The 16,313-nt window shown below is 38.4% G+C and overlaps 1 protein-coding gene and 1 long non-coding RNA gene across 5 annotated transcripts in view; one reads left to right on the forward strand and one right to left on the reverse strand.

Annotated features, from left to right (window-relative positions):
* The window catches only part of KDM3B (lysine demethylase 3B), a 54,694-nt gene extending 43,152 nt beyond the window's left edge, over positions 1–11,542 (forward strand). For all 3 annotated transcript variants that reach the window (XM_068206290.1, XM_068206288.1, XM_068206289.1), the window contains exons 17-24: positions 1,410–1,581; positions 4,592–4,682; positions 4,769–4,899; positions 6,249–6,368; positions 6,854–6,993; positions 7,327–7,503; positions 8,077–8,211; positions 10,185–11,542. In XM_068206290.1, coding sequence (XP_068062391.1) covers positions 1,410–1,581; positions 4,592–4,682; positions 4,769–4,899; positions 6,249–6,368; positions 6,854–6,993; positions 7,327–7,503; positions 8,077–8,211; positions 10,185–10,265 — 1,047 coding nt within the window. In that variant the 3' untranslated portion in view covers positions 10,266–11,542. The remainder of the gene's footprint in view (positions 1–1,409; positions 1,582–4,591; positions 4,683–4,768; positions 4,900–6,248; positions 6,369–6,853; positions 6,994–7,326; positions 7,504–8,076; positions 8,212–10,184) is intronic.
* On the reverse strand, positions 8,552–15,566 carry LOC137483308 (uncharacterized). Of its 2 annotated transcripts, XR_011004420.1 has the most exons (4): positions 15,007–15,566; positions 13,127–13,258; positions 11,567–12,059; positions 8,552–9,567 (listed from the first exon to the last, which is right to left on the reverse strand). It is a non-coding gene; the product is annotated as an uncharacterized lncRNA (long non-coding RNA). The 2 variants fall into 2 exon arrangements; XR_011004421.1 differs by lacking the exon at positions 8,552–9,567 and having other exon boundaries at positions 10,855–12,059; positions 15,007–15,560.
* Between the last annotated feature and the right edge of the window lie 747 nt (positions 15,567–16,313).

Below are 16,313 nucleotides of genomic sequence, written 5' to 3' on the forward strand. Positions count from 1 at the left end.
TTCATATTAAAATGCAAAAATTCCACATGAGAAGTCTTTACAAATGCTGTTTCTAGTGGTAGTTGCATGTGTGCTTAAGAAAAAGGAGAGGTGGTGGGATTCTATACCTACTCTACTGCCACAGGTGGATTGACCCTGTCTGGCTGCCAGACCCCTCTACCCAGCTGCTTTCTCACTCCCCCTTCTCAACAGAACACGGCAGAAAATCAGGTGAAGAAGTTTCTGGGTCAAGATAAAGCCAGGAAGGTCCCTTAGGGATTGCTGTCATGGGCAAAACAGGTTTAACTTCTGATAAAGGATTTGAATGTATTGCCAATTAAAAATTGAGTAGGCCGGGAGAGAAGAAAGACAAATCAGTAAACACCTTAGCTCATCTCCCTGCCCACTTCAACTTCTTCCTAAAGGCTCAACTTTACTCTGACTATTCTACCTCTTTCCTGCCACACCACCTGGAGTGACAAAGGGGATTATGGGGGTTGTGGTCAGTTCATAACACAGTGTCTGCTGCCCTTTCCTCCTCACACTTGCCTGCTGCTTCCTCTTTGTGGAGTTCCTCTCACAGGATACTATCCTTCATGGATGGCTCCAGCATTAGTTGTCTCCATGGGCTGCTGCAGTGTGGGTCCCTAGTGGGCAGTTTTTGCCAGAAAGTTTGCTTATTAGTGGGATTCTCCCTACAGCTTCTGCCAGAGCCTGCTCCAGCATGGGCTCTCCATGGACTTCCTCCAGCAAATATCCCTCTGCTGCAGTGGCTCTTCTGTGGACTGCAGGTGGATCTCTACTTTACTGTGGTCCTCCACAGGTTGCAGGGGACAGCCTGCCTCACCATGCTCTTCAGTGGGCTGCGAGCACCTCCTCCATCACTGACCTTGGTGTATGCAAAACTGTTTCTCTCCCTTCTCCCTGCCTGCCGTCCATGTGTTGTGTGTCCCCCTGTCTCTCTCTCTCTCTCTCTCTCTCTCACACACAGACGCGTGCAGCAACTGTGGAGAACTTTTTACCCTTTCTCATTATCACAGAGATTCTACCAGCATCAATTATGGGCTCAGCTTTGGCCAGCTCAGTCTGTTGAGCCAGGTGGAGCCATCTGTGACCACCATGGGGCAGCTCCCAGCTTCCTCTTACAGAGCCTATACCTGCTGCCAACACCTTGCCATGGAGACCTAATGCACTTGCCTTGGCAAGTCTAATCCAACGCCACTTCTAAGGCAACTGCACATGGCGTGGAACTAAAGTTTGCTTTGACTCTGGTTATTTGCTTGATGCACAAAAGCCAGACATGATGAAAATAGATTTGTGGTGTCTTTTGTATGGTGATAGCCAGAAGTCTTGGCTCTCTTAAGAAAGTTTGGCTGCATATGTAAGATAATTGGTTATGGTGGAGTAAGCATTCATCTTTGTATTCTCAGCCCGTGCTGGTATCTGGTGTCCATAAGAAGTTGAAGTCAGAGCTTTGGAAACCAGAAGCTTTCAGCCTGGAATTTGGAGATCAAGATGTAGATTTGGTGAACTGCAGGAACTGTGCCATAATTTCAGACGTGAAAGTGCGTGACTTCTGGGATGGCTTTGAGATAATATCTAGTAAGTAATATTTATGGCTGACTAGTTTAACTGAGCAGTCTGTCTTGCTATCTTCAACTCTTCATTTTACACCTATTTTCCTAAAAAATAAATTAAGAAAAATTCCAAATACCTATCAGTCTCATCCAAAGAAGCCATTGCTCCTTACATCTAGCACACCCTGGAAAATGCATTATTGGTGAAGATTAGGGTAGGACTGTCCAAGAGAACTGTCTGTACTGCAGTGTGTTGGTGTGTGTAACTTTCATGTGTCAAAAATTGCTTCATTTCTTGGGAAACTGCTTGATTGGTTTTGTTTTTAACTTTTCCCAGTGAAATTAATCCTCAGTTACCATTTTTAAGAAAGTAAGTAATGTGTCTACCTTCGCTCTCCTTTCAACCTCAATTTTTATTGTAAAACTAAAGGGAACCTGCTGAGCTAGAACAGATGGAGACTTTTGATACTAAAATTTGGATTTGTTGGAATACATCAGTCAAGTAAATTTGACATATAAATGCAAATTGATATTTATTATGAATAGCAATGCTATATGCGTGCCTCACGTGATACCACATTATTTAATGCTCGAGTTCTTTGAGAAAACCTTCTGTCAAGTGTGGATGGGGAAACTAACCAGTTAAAATTTGTGGGGACATAACAGGTCAGGGTAAAGAGCTTCTGAAAAGCTGAGTGCTCCATTTTAGATTGTATATACCTAGATCTGAGTGGTCTTATAGTTACAGGTGTTAGAGCTGTAAAAGTTCATTGCAATGTTGCTGATTTTAGAGTTGTGCATAAAATGTTTTCTGTATTTATTGCTGTGTGTATATTGCAGAAATGGGGAACTGTTGGATGACTTAATGGAATGTTCATTCAACAGTCAATGAAATTATAGATTTGCAGACCAAGAATGTTCCCTTCCTAGTAATTTTCCAATCAATAAACTCCCTGCTTTTGACTTGGTTTTTTTGTGTTTAGTACAGAATATTGTATTTGGTACTGTTGAATTTCATACTGTTTTTGTTATTAATCAGAAATAAATGGCCTTGGAGGATATAGTGGTGTGGTCTTTGTGTATTGACAGTAATTGGGAAAGTTCACAAACTCTTCACTTTTGTGCTGGGGTCATTAATGAAAATAGTGAATTTGTATGGGTCAATTTATCTTTGAGAAATGTTACTTGTAGTTTGTCTCCAGACAGAGACAAAGTTTGCTTCTTTCAGCAAAATCAGCTTTGGCTTTCCTTTTAGACAAAGCACTTACCACACTATACATGAGAAATATTAGTGACCTAGGTTGGAAAACCTTATCACTCTTGATAGTTTCTTTTAAATACATTTTATTTATAGTTTCTTCAGCCATTTTCAATTCCTAGTACAGAGGAATATTATTTGCTGCTAGTCCAGATATTTCACATTCTAATTCTTATGAAAACTGTTGGCAAATTACCTAATGTCTCTGACTTCTCTGCATTACATGAATTCTAAATTTTTAAAATACGTGGCTGGATCCCACCCTCACATTAAGTTACCAAAGAGATGCAGAACAGCCACTGACTTTTGAGGTGTTATTGAGATTATTCTATACGATACTTTAATTAATTTCAATCTTTTGCTGTTTCTTTTAATATTTTCGGGCTCAAAGTGACCTTTTGAAAGGTCTGACTTTTTGTTTCGATCCTTCTTACACCTGATGAGATATTTTCTGGGGTTTGTCCAGTTTCATGTAATTTGTCGGATCTGTATGTTATCATCCAGGTAGTTCTTCACTCTGTCTTTTCTGAATAGCCTCCCTGCAAGCTGCTTCTTGTTTAGAACAAAGATCCTTGATGATTTCAGTCTTGAATATGGGAAGTTGTGAAACATCTTTAAATTCAAGTCCTTGAGCTTTTTTGCCTCTCTAAAATCTGTAGCTTATCAAAGTTTATCTTTAAATCAGTCACTTCAATTTACATATCTGCAGTTCTTAATTCCTTTTAATTTCAATAAAATATGTTTTATATTTCAAACTCAGGCTGTCTTCTTTAGCCTGTTGATATGTAATGCAGATTAATTCACAGGTCTCCAAGTCCTAATTTCTTAGATATGCTTAATCTTCTGATGCTGTCAGGAGCTCTGCTAGATCAGTTTGGTTGAAAATCCTCAGTAAGGTAGGAAGCAGTGAAGGGTGTTACTCTCTAGGGAAATGGGGATGCTAAAGTCTTAAGACTGCTGGTTTTTTAATTTGTGGCCTCATATAGATTTGTGAAAAATCTGGTAGAAGAGTGAACTTTGTTTTTCTCCAAACATTACAGTGAGTTCTAAGCTACTTGTGTACCACTTCCAGATAGACACTCTTCACCGTAAGATCTGAGGTAGAAAAGCAGTTGATATGGTCAGTGCTGTCATAGCATACGTCCACTGTTGCATGCGTAATGCCCCCTTTCTGTGCTGCTCACTTTCTGTTTCCAGTCAGGACTCATGTGAAACTCTTAAAGTGAAGAACAAATGTTTGGGTTTGGCACTCTGCTAATTTGAGTTCCTCCAGCAAAGAAGAATTACAAAAACCTGAAGGCTGTCTTCCTTTGTGACCACCTGCCCTTTAGCCTTTTTGAATGCAGTGTACCATGGTTTCTTGCTTTACACTGAAGTTAGGATTGATTTCAGAACAAGAACCAATAACTTTCATTTTGTAGAAGTACTGCTTCTCTTGAAATTAATGATAAAACTCCCTTAGACTTTGGTAAAAGTAGTAAGGAAGAATGATTTTGGAAAGGCTTGTTTTTGAGCTGAATAAAAACTATTCTAAAACTTAGCAGCTGTGCAAGATCTGCCAAACTTCTGCTGTCGGTGATTATATCTGTGTATGTATACTTATACAGTTGTTAAACTGTTGTTGGTCATATTATGAAATTGCTTGGAAACCCAAAACAAAACCAGGATCCATTTTGCTGTGCATTTTAAGAGGTACAAAAACCCTTACAGCTTTAACAAGGTAGTGGGCTGTGGTAAAAAGATACTACATGAAGAAATCTTAATTTGTTTCTTGCAGAACGGCTCAGGTCAGATGATGGTCAGCCAATGGTACTAAAGTTAAAGGATTGGCCTCCAGGGGAGGACTTCAGAGACATGATGCCTACAAGGTAAGTAACCTTTAGTATCAGTGCTGACAGAACTGCTGTAGGTGCTACAGGAGGATAACTCACCTTTGTCTGTCTTTGTTCTCTAGGTTTGAGGACTTGATGGAAAATCTTCCTCTTCCTGAATATACCAAGAGAGATGGCAGACTGAATTTGGCTTCTAGGCTGCCAAGCTACTTTGTCCGTCCTGACTTGGGTCCCAAAATGTACAATGCGTATGGTATGTGAGTATAGGTCTTCAGATACTGGTTTTTGTGACTCTTTATTACACCTAGGGCAAATACAAGGCTGTGGCATTACACAAGGCTGTGGCAAAACTCAGTGCTTATCCTAGAGCCCGATGTTCTTTTTTTAAATTTAGTCCTGCAAATCTATTCTTACATTAGCCCTCTCTCTGTCAGATGTGCCCTTTTCTCTAGAGATGTACATTCAGTAAGTTAAGTTTGCAAACACTTAACTTATATGTAAAATATATGTAAATATGTAAAATATATAAATATATGTAAAATATATGTATTATTAATACATATAACAGGCATAATACCAATACAGGGTTCAAGGAAAAGTTAGTATGTTTCTGAGAGCAACTTAAGTATTTAAGAGGAAAATTACCCACCTTCTGGGCACTGGTCTTTTATAACAGGTACTGTTCAGTGAGTTGAGTTCCTAACTTCAGAAGCTTGTACTTTAAACAGAAAATAGATAAATACAATGGTGATCCTAAAAACTCTTGTGGGCGCACACTTCTGTTACTGTTTGCTGATACAAAGATTTTTTTTTTTTAAATATTCCGGTTCCCTGCTATATTACTTGCTAGAGATGGTTAAGCAGAGGTAGAAAGAGAGGGTGGTATAAAAGGCCAGAGGAAAAAAAAAAAAAGGAACATGCTAATAAGAAGGTCAAAGAATTAAGAAGCAAACATTTGAAATCTTTCTCCATTACTTACAGTCACTTGAGAGATATAAGTTCCTTCAACACGCAAAGGTACAAGCACTTGAGTCTGCAGGTGTTTCTCCTTACTGAATTGTAATCTGAATCATTAATGATGAGTTGATCACTAACTGCTGTGAATTCAACTGGTCCTGGATTTTACAGCTCCTATGAGAAAATAAAAAACAGCTGGAGGCTTATACTTCTAACAGTCCATTGACTTGCTGCACACAGTAGGATGCTAATGCCAGTTAAAGCAGTTCTCTCATGCCTCCAAGCAAAGGAAGACTTGCTTTGTGCTTATGATAGCTAAGTTCTCTAGTACAGGCTGTATAAAAGACTCTGAGATACAAAATTGTAAAGTACAAGTTCTGGCTTTGGTGTTAAAATGCTCGTTTTCTCATGACTTGGGTAAACTAGGTTTTCTGCTTCTGTTTCCTGTAAAATTAAAATACTGGTTATCAGTAAACTTTTTACTTACACTGCACATGACATGAATATACATGCTTCAGTTGCTGTTTGACTTTGGTTTCTGCTGTCATTGCTCTACAAAGTTAGCTTTCCAGACAGATTTTTCAGTTAGGTTATAAGAGATTAGCCACAAAATTTGATTTTATTTTATTTTCCACTCTGTTTTAGGCTTAATTACTGCAGAAGACAGACGAGTTGGTACCACAAACCTGCACTTGGATGTGTCTGATGCTGTTAACGTCATGGTGTATGTTGGGATTCCCATTGGGGAAGGGACCCATGATGATGGTAATGCTTAAGGAAAGCTGTTTTCTGTACAGTAAAAATCAATTGTGTGTGTAAGAAGCCTGTATCTTTTATTCTTTAAGCTTGTCATTTCTATGATATATAATTCAAGTATACAAGGAAGTTTGCTACATTTGCAGCACATAATTAAAAGTGCAGTAATGCTTCATTAGTTTCCAACTGTGCCAGCAGCAGTTTTGCTAGAAATTAGGTACATTCCTGAAGAAAAGAGGAGACAGAGTAACTTATTCGCCTTTCTTCTCCTTGTATTTGAATAATTGTAGCTCAGTTTAAATTCAAAACAGAGCTTTGTGATTAGCTGTCAATTGACATATTCCCTGAATTCTGTTAAATTGAAGCTTGATGGGCTTAGAAAGGGCACTGTATGATGCAACAGTTGTAGTGTGACTGAATTTAGTAGCTCAAAATGCTCTTTCCTCTTCTCTGTGTCAAAAAATGAGCAGCTTTTACATGGATTCCCCTTTCAGAGGTTCTGAAAACAATTGATGAAGGAGATGCTGATGATGTAACAAAGCAGCGAATCCATGAAGGAAGAGAGAAGCCTGGAGCATTGTGGCACATCTATGCTGCCAAGGATGCTGAAAAGATACGGGAACTTCTCCGGAAGGTATGCTGGTTGCAAAGAAAGCTTGAGCTTACAGGGTTCCTTGGCTAGCTTGCTTATAGCAGCTGAATGAAACAAATTGCTATCAACATCAAGTGCGTAGGTATTGCACCTCTGTCTTTGAGGGCAATGATAGTTACTATGTTCACAGGTTTTCAGCCTGGTCTGGAATCTTCATACTAATGCATGTTGCTGTTTAAGACCTAAATGACCTTAATGAAAATAATGTTCTACCTTGAAATAGTTTGTGAAGCTTTTAGGTACAGACTATTTTGTGACCCAGCAATATCAAGGTACTGTGTCATGGTTTCCTTCCACCCCATATCTTGGCCCTAGGTTGGAGAAGAACAAGGCCAAGAAAATCCTCCAGATCATGACCCCATTCACGACCAAAGCTGGTACTTGGACCAGACCTTACGTAAGCGACTGTATGATGAGTATGGTGTGCAAGGCTGGGCAATAGTGCAGTTCCTTGGCGATGCCGTGTTCATTCCTGCGGGTGCTCCCCATCAGGTAACTATGCCAACTCTAGGCCATATTGACAGATAGAATTTAATTGGAGGCACAACAGCTCCAGCTTTAAAATATATATTTTGAAAGGTCTGACTGAAAGGTAATTAATATTGCACACTTAAGGTTTTTTTTTCTACCTATGGAGTTCTTACATTACTAAAAGTTATGTAAGTATCTGAATGATGTGTGCATAACTGTGATGAAATTACAGTGGGAAAAAAAGCTGGGGTGAATGGAGGGAAAGCATTTCTGTGTAGTGAAACTTCAGCCAAGGAAACCAAATTCAAAGGTTAAGAGAACTTGCTTTAGGGAACGCTAATATATATGGGAGAACAGGAAACCTGTTAGAGGTCATGTATTTTGATCTCATTTTACTATTAGATACAACTCTGTTAGTTTCTGGTTTTGATGAGTAAATGTGGCAGAGCCTAATTATGTGGGGGGAGTATTGGGGGCTGTGGGGGATTTGGTATTTGTTGTTGTTGATGTTTCTTTTGGCTTTTGGGGTTTTATTTGTTTTGTTTTGTATGGTTCATTGTCTTTATATATCAGTCATTTGATATGGGTTTTTAGGTCCATAATTTGTACAGCTGCATTAAAGTGGCAGAAGATTTTGTATCTCCTGAACATGTGAAGCACTGCTTCCGTCTGACCCAGGAGTTCAGGCATCTGTCTAATACTCATACAAACCATGAGGATAAACTGCAGGTAACCATTTTATGTCAGTAAACACTAAATACATCCTGTGTTTTGCCAACTTACTTCAGTACTAGAAATGTATGTTTAAGGAAAGAGTAACGACTTCCCACAAACTTGGAGGTTCTTATTTGATAGGTACGTTACTTAAAAATTAAGTACTTCTGTCTACAGTATTATGTAAACAAAAATTAGTAATAGACTTCTGCATTTCCAGAGAACTTTCCCTCACGAGACTAATGCACACATTGGTATTAATAAGTTTTTGAATGGCTGAATCCTAATGACAGTAGAGCAGACCAGAAGAAAAGAAAAAATCATAAAAAGGAAAGAGCAGTGCTTTGTTTTGAAGAGAGATATTTATTTGACCAAGTACACTTACGTTTGTTTCTTTATTGCCTAAAGAAAAACTCCTCTGAAAGTGAAGGCTGGCTTATTTAAGTCAGGGATATGGTTTAGTGATGGACTTGGCAGTGTTAGGTGTGTGGTTGGATTCAATGATCTTAAAGGTCTTATCCAACATATGTTAGTCCTAGAATTAAATGTGTTTTGGTTTGAGGAACTGTGACTGCTTCAACTAATAATTATGCACAGAACATAATAGATACACAAGGACACTGGATGTAAGACAGTAAGTTCTACAGAGAGAAGACCATAGGAGATCTTGTTGAATTTTGTCTAATGCTTCTGAAGCATTAGTAACTGCTCAGTTTGCAGATTTTGTGGTCAGCATTTTTTGTATATCAGTAATTACATGTATGTGAAAGGAAGGAGGGTGGAGATCTGCAGAATGGCTGTCCTCATCCAAGTACACAGTATATGGTCACTCTCCAGAATGTCACCCAAGGATGTCAGAATCTACAGTGTTAATTCTCTCATACCAATTCAGTGAAAGCAACAATTTGCTACGAATTTCTATGTGAATTTTCATGGGATTATAAAGGAAAGCAGAGGTAGGATCAACTCTCATTCTGGCATCTAACACTGTACCTCTTCAGCTGTGATGATATAAATGTGGAAGTGTTTCTGTAAATTAAGAGGTTGCAAATGAATAATGCTTACTATTAAAAAAAAAGAACCAAGAAACAAAAACCCACAAAGTGCAACTCAGTAATCCTGTGAAAAGGAATACTGGTTGTATCTGTCTCAGTCTTTTATTTTTTAATGTATCATTGTAAATGTATATTTTTATATAAACCTCTGTCTATATTTTTATATATTAAAATACACAGGGACAATAGCAGCTCCATAAATTATACCAAAAATGAGGTCACATGTACATCAGGAAAAGATGATGGTGCTTGGCAGTTAGTTGAGCAAGTGCAATTGAGCCACTCTCTTAGGAGGTGAAACTGTTCTGTACAACACCTGGAAACAGAATTCAAATAAACTTAGATCAGAAAAAATCAGAAACTAGACAGAACTTTGATTCTAAAATAGGTAACTGTGAAAACGATAGCAGTGAGTACTAGCGGATTTCTCATCTTGTGCTTGTCTTTCTGCAAGATTCACACATTTGAAGAATTTCTAGCCTCTATGCAAAGACGACGGGATGATTTGTTGCATCATCTTAATTTCCATAGGATTAAACCATATGATTTTCTTGCATCTTTTAGATTTGATTCATGTGAGTCTCTAAGTGACTTGGATCACAAGGACTTTTTCCAAAATAAACTCCTATATAGATAAATTTGTAGTGCACTTCCTCCTAGCTCTCACAAGAGAAGGAATTATCTTAAAACCACACGAGTAAATATATGTTGCTGAGTGACCAGAAAATGAGTTAATAAATCAGTGCAGGTGTCTAAGATACTTGTCATCTGTGACAGTTAAAATTTGTGCTGTTGGTATCCTGAAGCAAAAAGAGTATATATTTTATATATACTCACCAGCTATTACAAATTCAGCTGTCAGAGTTGATTGCATAGCTATGTAAGACTCTCCTTGTTAGTCTGTAGAAGCTGATTTTTTTTTTCCTGTTGCAGGTGAAGAACATTATCTACCATGCAGTGAAAGATGCTGTTGGCACACTGAAAGCTCATGAATCTAAACTAGCTAGATCGTAGGAATTGCTAATTCCAAATGCCCTGTCAAGTAGGCCTTTTGCTCACGGTATATACAGGGACTGCACACGACTGCCTCTGCAGGAGCAGAAGCTTCTCACTGGGAGCTGGTGTGGTCAGTATTACACTCTTCAGCCACTGTTTTCTACGCTGCCTCAACACAGAAGGTCTAATGGAAGGTCACACTGTTAAATGCAGAATTCCAGATTCTCAAAGGTGCCATATCCCTTTCCTGTGGCCTTTTGCAAATTGAAAGAACATGGAAACCACTTGGTGTTCCTGCATATTACGATCAGAAATGGTATAAAGAGTGTGGATGTTTTTTTCCCTCATGCCTAGTTAGACTCCACAAAGTTAGACAGAATGTGCTGGAGGTGGGTTGTCCTACTGCAGACTTGGTTGATAACTGCTGAAAGAATGTGACCAACCGTAGCCCAACTGCGGAAATTCAAACAAACTCCCCATGTGAGATACAGGCCAAGGAAAAGGATAAAGCTGTTCTCTGCACTCCCCTTCTTCTAGCCATTTCTCTATACACTGTAGAGTTGCAGAACTAAAGGGAGAACCCACTTTTTTTTTTTTCCCCAGGGAGACTCCAGAAATAAGAGAATTGTGTATTTAGTGAAAAATTAGGTTTGTAGTGAAACAGTTAATATTTCATGAAAGTAGATATTTTTAGTATTTTTGAAGTACCACAGTTGTTCCTGGATTTTCAAGGAAAGGTGTATTACATTTAGTCTTCCTTTCAATAAAATCAAGAAGTGATTTTTAGAAAGCAGTCCAAAATAGCACAAAAACAGCCAAAGGAGAATTGAATAGAAATTGACATCCCACCTCCCTTGCCCATATTACCTCACCTATCTTCCTCCCTCTCTCTGTGCCACCCTGCTTCCTCAGAATGAAAAGTAAAAAGGAGTATAAACTCTCTTCTCATAAGGAGATGTTGTACATCTCTCACTGCACTGGTGTCTGCAGGCAATATTCACCCAATACCAGTGCTACCTGAAAACATCTATAAAACATATATCCTTTCCAAAGTGAAGGAAAAGTTAACTTTTGGTGTCAACTTTGTCCAGAACTATTTTAAGTAAAATGTTCCTGCTTGATAGAACTGTATTCAGAATTTACTAATGTCAGCATTGATGCAATGGATTTCATTGTCCGGGTACATGGGGAAATGTATTGACCTTATCTCCAGCTGTACTGTAGTGCCACTTGCAGGCCTGTTAATATGTTCACGGTTATTTCATTTTTTAAAAAATAAAAGTCATTTACTGTAACAGCTTGGGCAGTTTTTTTCATACCTGTACACTGATCTTCCTGCCTTGAGGTTGTCTCAGCCTCTGCCCCTGGTAATGTAGGCTGCCTGCTAATTTTGACCTGCTGTGTTTGACCAGAAGGCTTATGTGGTTTTGCCTGGTGTCCCAAGTATGTGCTTGGGAGCACACCAAGCTGCCTGCCAATTCTTGATTCTTCAAGGTAGTTTGGGTAGAGGATTTGTCATGTCATAAAAAAACATCTCTTGTACTGTGCTTCCTGTGTCTATCTTCCTAGCAGCTTCACATCTCTATCTTCCTAGCAGGTCCAGAGATGCCCTCTCCACTGGAGATATGGATGGGGTGGTAAAAGTTCTGTGGTTTCTGACCTTGGAGGTTGTGATGGCAGCAGCAGTTCTGTTCACTGACATGTGGTATTCTAGCAGCTTCTCAGTTTGGTTACTAGGTGCAAAGTCCAGTCACAGGCTTTTGCTGCCTCATACCCTTGCAGCTATCCTGTGAATATGGGTTAATTTATCTGCTAGAGATAAAAAGGGTTATTCCAGACCCATGAATCATTCAGCTTCACTGTATTCTGTTGTGTACAATTTCTTGTGCACATCTGTTGTACTCTGTGCATACAGATTAATTATAGCTGAGATGTTTCCCTCATATGTGTATGTATGTGTGTGTATAAGCATTAGAATTGGATAAAGATCAAAAAGGCGGAGACTTGACTATATCTAATACAGTAGCATGAGTAATTTTGAATGCAGTGATCTACAATAAGAGTTTTGTGTCTCATTCTAAACCTTTGTTTAGCTTGAGTCTGTCAAGTACTGCTTCTGTCTCTTGAATTTCCTTTTTTACTAATAATTGAGTACAATCAATCTGAAGCAATATTCAGCCAAAATCAGAGGGATTACTAAAATTAAGAAATGCCCTAGAATCATAAAATGGCCTACATTGGAAGAGATCTTAAAGATCATCAAATTGTTCTGACATACAGAGCTTATACCACAAGTAGCCAGCCAAAGTGGTTATAAAATTGACTTAAGATACATAATCAGTAGTTTTTACCACAGTATTTTCTAGGTCAAGATTTTAATGGGCAGCTGGTATGTTACATAGAATGTAAGCAGATTAAAGCAGACATCATAAATCATAGGGGTTTTAGCAGAGGGAGAAGAAAAATTTGAGTTACATGACTTAATATAGTTTACTACAGTCATCACACTTGTTCTACCTAATACTCTCTTACCGTTACTAAATGGAGGTGCATGAGACAGTGGGCAGCACCATTTTTAATATGGGCTTCAAACTCTGATGTCTTTTAGCCAATGTCCTGTGTAACTACAGATAAGATGAAGCAATAATTCAGGAATATATGGCTGTTTAGATTGCATTCACAATACTGAAAGTTGGTGTGTACTCAGCCATGTAAAGGTGTAATGTCCCCAGTCTGAAGATTTCACTTCAACCAAAAAACTTCTTTTCTTGGTACTGAATAAAAAAGTTACAGCATGCAAATTTTAATTTTACAAAACCTAAATCTTTACTCTGATGCAACTGTACCAGACAACATAAATAAAGGGGAAAAAAAAGTACCTAATACATCTAAAGTTATGTTCCATGTATCGTTTCTGTGAAAGATTCTTAGATGGCCTTTTGTAAAACCTGAGGATCTGGAATCAGAATTGCAGCAGTGAAGTTAGATGCTAAGCAGTAACTTGAATTTACCTACAAGCCAAATAAGATTAAAGAAGTTACGAGGCATGGATATTATTTAAAACTATTGCTCCCCTGTATGTATAATTTCCTTCTTCCTCACTCCTGATAGATCCTTGGTAGCTCTGAGCTTCTACAGTTGAGGTATTGGTTGAGGTGTATGACACACTAATGATTTATTCATGCCTCAACCACACCTTGTAAGCATTGATTCAGTGGAAAATGATTGTGAAACTAAACTACACAGCACGTGAGTGAAGCATGGCATAGAAGTAGCTGTTGACAATGCATCTTCCCAGTTCTAGTTACTGGTAAGGAATCTTATCTTCCGATTATCAACTTCAGTGTTTCCCCAAACTTACCCCAATAGCTGGTGTGCATGCCAGCACACCATCCACACCTGCTTGTGGTCACTATCTTCAAGTGCATCTCAGAATCTACAGTCGGCCCACAGCTTCTTTCCTCTCAATTGGCTGTGTCCTATTCTCAGCTTTTGAAAAAGAACTGCACGTTCCCACCAGACATTTGAAAAATAACCAGGCAGAAATCATCTTACTTTTCTCTCTTACCTCCCTCATTCCCCTGCCTTGCAGGAGCTTTTTATTTATCTCTGCCTTTATATAGTCTCATAGGAAAATGGTAATATAAGTTTCAAGAGCTGGATACAACAAAATACAGCTGTTTCCTCTAGGAAGGTATCTTCTAAGAGAACAGCTTTCAGTCACAAAACTGTTAAAGAAATGTTCTCAGAACAATTTCCAGCTCTTACAGTGTCATTTTTGGCTGTCAGCTTGCACTTTTTCTGTTTTCCTTACTTCTTTCAGTTTTTGATACTCTTCCACTACAATCTGCACTTTTTTGCTTCAGAGAGGGTTCCCATTGTGCTCTTCCACTTCACCTGTATTCTTAAGACCCATATTTAGTCTGCTAAACTTTTCCAGAGGGAATCCTATATTCTTGAGCCCTGATGAATTGCTGTTCTTTCTTCATCATAGCAGCTTCTGCCTGAACCTCAGCTTCAGCAGGATCTCTGAATCTGACCTGGCTTTTTTCTCAGTGTAGCTTTGCTTAAGCTGCTCTATTTGAGGAACAGCTTGTTTGATTTCCATGCTTTATTGTTTAGCCATAGCAGATTGATAGATATTTGGTGACCTATTTGGACTATTTGTAGAACACAAGTTTATCATGAGTTGTTTCAGCAGTAGCATATCTGCAAAAAAACCCATACAGCCTTAATTTGAAAACAAGTGATGAATTGCTTTTCTGGGTAGGTCTTAATTACACAGCATTATACAATATTACTAATAACTTAATAAAAAGAATACTACTAATAAATATTTTTATTTTCACTTAACCTGCAGCTGACTTTTGTTGCAAAAATAGCCCTTAAACTACCAGTAGTTTCTTCTTGTGGAAAGGTAGGTTAATTAATTAATCTATCATTTTTATTTATGTATGGAAAAAAATTTAAAACTTACTGCTAAATGTAAATTGCTAGCTTAAAATACCTTCTCTGAAGTAATTCTAAAGCTTAAAATCCTATTTAACAGTGAGCTGGCCTACATTTACAACACCACCTTCTCTTCTGATGTTGAGATTCTGTTGTTCTTACCACCATTTGAGTCAAATGCACTGTAGATTTTCTTACTGCCCCTTGGCACATTAAATAGCTTAAGACACTAAGGCACATTTTATTTATGTGTTAACTTACCCATGCTGCACTTATTTAGCGCTCTCACACTGTCATATGTGTTACTCACCAGATCTCTGCATTTTCCCTCTTCTGTTTGCATCTTCCACTCACCCAAGCATGAACAAATTACTCAAGGAACAGACCTCTTGCTACGTTGGTCACCGATAGGAAACTGATGCAGTTAGAAATGTAGTCATTTTGTTGAAGCTTTTGCATGTTATTTGAACGTGTGAAAGCAGATTCCTTTTATCCTATTAGTAGGTCAGTTATGCCATCAGTGGTGTAAATTGTGCAGTCCCTTATGCAATCATTTTGTGGCCATTCATATCCAAAAGCAGACTGTGACAAAATGTTCTTTGTCACTGTCTGTAGAGACATTTGTGTTTTCATCTCTTTCATGTAGTGGGAAGTTGTCAATTTTTGTATTTGTCATCATTGCTCATTATACTGAATTTCATGCATTCATGAGAAAATTGTTCCCAAACAGCTCTTTGTTTTTGTTCTGACTCTTTCCTTTCCTTTTCCTAAAGGCTCTTCAGCAACTATCGGCAAGTAATGAGACTGCCGTAGTGCCTTCCTTCAGGTTTGGTTTTGGTTGGTTGGTTGGGTTTTTTGTGGGATTTTTTTTTTTTTTTTTGGGGGGGGGGGGGGATGGGGAGCAGTTTGGGTTTGGGATTTTTTTTTGTTTTTAGTGGTGGGTATTTTTGTGGGGGTTTTTTGGGGTTTGGTTGGTTGGTTGAGTTTTTTTGGGGTTTTGTTTGTTTGCTTTGTTTTGGTTTTTTGTTAGCTGAAGATCCATGGTATATTTCTAGCGATGGCTTTGGTGTTTTGTTCACTGAAGAACCATGGTATATTTCTAGCAAGGACTTCTTTTCATTAAAAACCAACTAATGTAATGGTTATCTCAGTGTGATTCAGATATCTGTGTACAGGGCCTAATCAATCCTTGACTGTAATATATACATACAGGCTCCCAGGGACCCAGTCATGAACTCTGGCATTGACTGAGGAGGAGCATTCTTTTAACAGTATTCCTTGGTGAGCTGTTAAAATACAACAGTTTCCAGTACTCCATTATGCTTAAGTATACACATTTATACATATTTCCCACCCTGCACTAAGGATATTTCCACAAGTACACTGTTCAGCCTTGTTTGTGTAGTTAACAAAGGAATCCTAGACCTCTAGCTTTCGAGAAAGAGTATCTGGCAATACTGAAATTACCTGGAAACTACAAGTAACAGCCTTTGTTCTTCTGGTTTGATAATGCAAACGTCAGTATCGGCTAGTTGAGATTGTTCTGCATCCGGTTTTGGGTAAAACTCGGAGCCGTGGAACTCTGAAACGCTTTTACACTTAACTACCCTGTTTGTA

Source organism: Anomalospiza imberbis, chromosome 15, assembly GCF_031753505.1.
Source record: "Anomalospiza imberbis isolate Cuckoo-Finch-1a 21T00152 chromosome 15, ASM3175350v1, whole genome shotgun sequence".
In the NCBI taxonomy this organism is placed as follows: domain Eukaryota; kingdom Metazoa; phylum Chordata; class Aves; order Passeriformes; family Viduidae; genus Anomalospiza; species Anomalospiza imberbis.